This window comes from Uranotaenia lowii, chromosome 3, assembly GCF_029784155.1.
Source record: "Uranotaenia lowii strain MFRU-FL chromosome 3, ASM2978415v1, whole genome shotgun sequence".
Lineage (NCBI taxonomy): Eukaryota > Metazoa > Arthropoda > Insecta > Diptera > Culicidae > Uranotaenia > Uranotaenia lowii.
In genome coordinates, this window is record NC_073693.1 from 50,094,893 (window position 1) to 50,100,079 (window position 5,187).

At 39.3% G+C, this 5,187-nt stretch overlaps 1 protein-coding gene across 1 annotated transcript; it reads left to right on the top strand.

Moving 5' to 3' along the window:
* Positions 1 to 2,810, top strand: LOC129754570 (double-strand break repair protein MRE11). Its single transcript, XM_055750710.1, has 4 exons — positions 1 to 239; positions 313 to 915; positions 1,396 to 2,243; positions 2,305 to 2,810. Exons 1-4 carry the CDS (start codon positions 134 to 136, stop codon positions 2,698 to 2,700), a joined length of 1,953 nt encoding a protein of 650 aa, XP_055606685.1. The 5' UTR covers positions 1 to 133; the 3' UTR covers positions 2,701 to 2,810.
* Positions 2,811 to 5,187: the final 2,377 nt, after the last annotated feature.

A 5,187-nucleotide genomic window follows, 5' to 3' on the forward strand; every position in this document is an offset into this window, starting at 1 on the left:
AAAAACTTGCCTTCGCAGCCGGCATTCGAAATCCAGCATTTCTTGTTGTGTTTAATTTTTTCGTTGGGCGAGTTGTGTATGAACTGTTTTCTTGTTAGTTCATGTTTCAAGTTATTTAATTTGTTCTATTAAAATGTCCGACTCAACTCAAAATACCGGTATCGATCCGGATGAAACGATTAAAATCTTGGTGGCCAGTGATATTCATCTGGGATTCAATGAGAAAGATCCGGTTCGAGGTAAGTGGTCACAGTTTGAATTTAGAATAATTTATGGTACCAAGTTACAATTTGGTTTGAATAAATTTTGTAGGGGAAGATAGTTTCGTTGCCTTCGAAGAAGTGCTGCAACATGCTATTGAGAACGATGTTGACGCTATCATCTTGGGTGGGGATCTGTTTCATGTGGCCAATCCGTCGACGAATACCCTGAACCGGTGCACTCGAATGTTGAAAACCTACACGCTGGGTGACAAACCGATTAAGCTCGAGTTCCTCAGCGACCAGAATGAAAACTTTCTGGAATCTTTGAATCGGACCGTCAATTACGAGGATCCGAACATGAACATTGCCATTCCGGTGTTCTCAATCCACGGTAATCACGATGATCCGAGCGGATTTGGACGCATAAGCTCGTTGGATTTACTGAGCACCAATGGGTACGTGAACTATTTCGGCAAGTGGACCGATCTGACCAAAATCAACATCAGCCCAATTTTGCTGAAGAAGGGCGAGACGAAAATGGCCCTCTACGGGTTGAGCTATATCGGCGATCATCGACTGGCGCGACTGTTCAACGAAGCCAAAGTGTTTCTGGAGAAGCCGGAAGATTCCGGCTGGTTCAACATCATGGTCCTGCACCAGAACCGGGCGGACCGGGGACCGAAGAACTATCTGCCGGAAAAATCTTTACCGGGTGAGTTTGAGCTTAATAATTTGAAAGTAACATTTGATTTGGCTCTTGAATTCCTGAATATATAGATATTTCAGTTGCATCCCATTAGATCGGAAGTACATTATCGTGTGCCACACAAAGCGTTTGAGAAGTTCCCATGCACTGCACTTGAGAAATCATGTGTGCTGCATACTCAAAGAACTCCGCTGTAAGCGCATTTGAAAACGTCCTCTGAGTAATCCTTTGAAGATGTGAGATTGGTTATCACGTGTTTCGTGTCGTGCATGGTGTTTCAGCATGCGTCACACTTGAAAGTTTTGCAGCAATTAAGATTTTTCACTGCGTTGCATTTGAGTTTCTAACGTATTCGGCACTTGAAAGTGTCTGGACTCGAGGTTTCAGAAGTTATAAAACTAGAGATAGAATTAAGGTTTATGACTACGATTGAATTGATTCGATTTTACATAAAAAAAAAACGGATAACAACCTTCTATCATACAGGTTTCCTGGATCTGATCATCTGGGGTCACGAGCACGACTGTCGCATTATTCCGGAGGAGAATCCGCTGAAAAAGTTCTACGTCAGCCAGCCGGGATCGACGGTGGCCACCTCGCTGGCCGAAGGTGAATCCATCGACAAGTGCTGCGGCATCCTGAGCATCCACCGGAACCAGTTCCGGCTGGATCCGATCCGGTTGCAAACGGTGCGACCGTTCATTTTCGAATCTGTTAACTTGGCCGATTATTCGGATGAGTTGCAGCTGGATGAAGGCGATGTGCAGGAGAAGGTTCAGGCTTTTGCGGCGGAAAAAGTAGAGGAAATGATTGCTCGGGCCAAGGAGAAGCTGTCGGGCAACGAGAAGCAGCCGAAGGTGCCGCTGATTCGATTGCGTCTGGAAATTATGGATGTGGATCAGCAGTTCAATGCGATAAGATTTGGACAGAGGTATAATGGCCGCGTTGCCAATCCACAGGATATGATAACTTTTAAGAAAAAGTTGACCCGTGTAAAGGATGAAGTTAAACCTTTGGATAAGGAAGCTCTGGATGAGGCGTACAAGAATCAGCGTGCGTCGACGGCCAGACGGGCTGAGGAGGTTGTGGAGCGATATTTTCGGGAAGCCGATGAAGACAAGCAGCTGGAACTGCTCCCGAACAAAAGTCTCACGGAGCTGAGCAAAAGAATGGTAGACTACGAAGACGATGATGCGGCAGAAAATATTATCAAGTACTATGAGAAACAGGCTCTGCAGTTTCTGGAGGGGCAGGTTGTCACCGAGGATAACCTGGACGAATTGTTGGCCGAGTTCCACGGCAAGGAAGGGGAGATGCACAATAATATGCTGAAGGTAAATTTGGATTTTTAGTAACTTTATAAGAGTTGATTTTTAATGTGTTTTATTTTAACAGATGTTAGACTCCCGCAGCCAGAAAGCGGATCCCTCGGATCGGATGCGGTCCTTCGATCACGATGACGATGATAAGGATCTAGATATGGATCTCAAGTTTCCTCAAATCAAAGCATCGACAGCTTCAGTGCCAGCTCGAGGTCGTGGCAGTCGAGGAGGTCGAGGTTCTCGTGCTGCAGCCAATACAACCACTACCAGCAACACCACGACCCGTGGTCGGGGAGGGCGGGGAAAAGCTGTCGCTGCTTCCAGTAACGGCAATAGTTCGGTTGCCAAAATTGATACATTTTTCTCCGGCTTAGCAGCTAACAGATCTTCGGCAAAACCGGGCACTGGCAGTAGAGCCAGTAGTCGTAATATGTCTCGAGTTGTCTATGTTTCGGACGATGATGATTGAAGTCTGCTTTTGGTTCTTCTCCAGCAAACATTCCTACCAAAAGCGAATTTGTTCGCTCTCTTGTATTATTTTCGTCACTCGTTGAGATTAAACATTGGTGTTTAAGTTTAGATGCTGAACTTTTTATTTTTTTCCGAAATAACACTTTTAACAGTTTTTGAAAATTATTATTATAGGAATTTTCAATTATACAGACATAATCCCTTTTCTGATAAACATAGCCAACCTTAAAAAACTCAAGAAATTTTGAACGAAAATGGGAAAATTTCTCAATACCGAATGAACTATGTCAGAACTCTCCGCGACTAGTGGAATTTCGCACTCTTAAAGGATGTAAAGTTCTTGAAGGATGATGAAAAAATGCTAGCAGAGATGTCGATTAATACCGCGAATTTCCAGAGCATGTCGAAGGTGTGGAAATCATTTTCGGAGAAGCCTGAAACGAGGCCATATTTTCAATAAAATTGACAATGACAATTTCTATCTCTCCAACCCGAAGGAAGGGGTTTGACACACTCATGAAAAGAAAGTACTGGATGAAACGCTTTTCTTTTAATCAGCAAAGCGGTTGAAATTTATAAAACTAGCAAACAATAAAAATCTTTCTAAAAGAACATTTGCTATCTGCAAAAAATTAAGCACAGCTCTCCGACTTCATTCCCGTAACAATGCTCGATGAGAATGACAATAGACCGAAAAATCGCATTCAATGAAAAATAGAAATGCAGACGGTCTTCATGAGATACAAGCAGAGTTACTGAAATGTTCAGATGTGGCACGTTAGGTGATTTTAAGGTCGTTTAGCAAGAGTGTGGAGGGATAACTCAACTCCATTTTCGTGGAAAAACACTAAAGTAGTCTCGATACCAAAGGAAGTCAATCTCAGAACAGTCAAAGATTTTTTTTTGTATGGGTTTATGAGCTACCTGGCTGACCCGGAAAGGAAAAACAGATCGGGGGACAGAAGAGGAAAATTTACATGAGAGAAAAATAGCTTAGAAAAGGATAGCGGCAACAGAGCCCGAGGGTTCTGAAGCACCAGTTGAGGGAAGCCTTAAGATAGTGCTCGACGGACTGGGACAATTGGGCCCTACTTGAGCTTCGAGTTAACCCAACCTCCAATTCAACCGAGCAGTAACAGTATGATAACATACGCCAAAGTCTCGATTTCATTGTCAGAAGGGTTCACTATCTTACCGTAGTTGAATTTTCCCTACCTGTCACCTAACCTTACTCGTTTCAATAAATTTGAATTTTTGATTGTTTTTACTGATATTAACATAGATTAGCTAATGAAAAATATTTCCAAATATGTCAATGTTAAGAGATTCAGAACAAATGCGTGGAAACTCGGTAATTATACAAAAAAAAACTAGAATGACAAGAAACAGAACTAAAATTAGAATCTGTCTATCTGAATCTGAGGCGTAATAATTCTACAGAACACAAAAAGTAATTATACAGAGTTTTGAGAATTTAAAAAAAAATCAATATGATTGTTATAACACTTATCAACAGTACTTAAAATGCATCATCTGTTATTTGTGATGTTTTCACTAAGCAATACTACCATTGTTTGGAAAATGATAGATTTATCCATCATTTTCACTATCATACGCACCGCTGCACACAGGAGTATTTCACTCAAAAACCTGGCCAAAACTCAAAATTTAAATTTCATTGGTTACTTTTATGTCAATGTTTATTTGATTCTTGAATAAATTTAGCACCATGTACCGGTCTGTTTTTTGACATCTAATTTGTTTATAAGCTGTTGCAGCTGTCGAAACTTTAGTATTTTCTTGAGATATAATTTTTCTACAAATCGTTGAATCAGCGCGACTACGTCATATCAATGAATAAAACTTTCTTTAGTGAGTAAAAATGAAAATTTGAAATGGAAAACTTCAATGGAGGGTTTATTAATTTTAAGTATAATAGACAAAATTCGATGGCTAAAGAGACAGTACGCAGTGCTTTGAAAATTCTTCTATTTATTTTTGGTTTTAAACGTTGATTTTTTTTACAAATTAGTGTTTTTGTTTATGTTCCAAGCAAGTCTCGGAAAAATGTTTGATATCATTAGAAAATTGATAAATTCAATAATCATGTGCAAAAGAAAAAACTCGCGCAAACTCGCGCATTTTTGATATTTTTAAGTTCGAAGTTTAAAAATATTGATAGATTTTTTCCACAAAAAAAGTCACCTAGGGCTTCGTTTACTTTAAATTAAAGCTAAGTGAAATTAATTTTCTTTTTCGAATATTTTCAAATGTTATTTAACTTTCAAGAACAAATAAAAAAAATCTATTTTTTTTTTTATTTTACAACTTTTCTAACCTGGATTATCTATCATGTCATATAAATGTTAGAAAATTTCTAATAGATAATTATGAAAAATAACGAAAACGGTAAAAAATATTTTAAATCATCTTTAAAACGTTTTATAAGTCAAAATAAACTATTTTATTGATTTCAAAACTAAAA

Excerpts from the sequence above, each read along its gene's own strand:
- LOC129754570 (XM_055750710.1), top strand. The coding sequence starts at position 134 with ATGTCCGACTCAACTCAAAATACCGGTATCGATCCGGATGAAACGATT. Across the intron at positions 916-1,395 it reads GCCGGAAAAATCTTTACCGG|GTTTCCTGGATCTGATCATC; the intron begins GTGAGTTTGAGC and ends TCTATCATACAG. Across the intron at positions 2,244-2,304 it reads TGCACAATAATATGCTGAAG|ATGTTAGACTCCCGCAGCCA; the intron begins GTAAATTTGGAT and ends TTATTTTAACAG.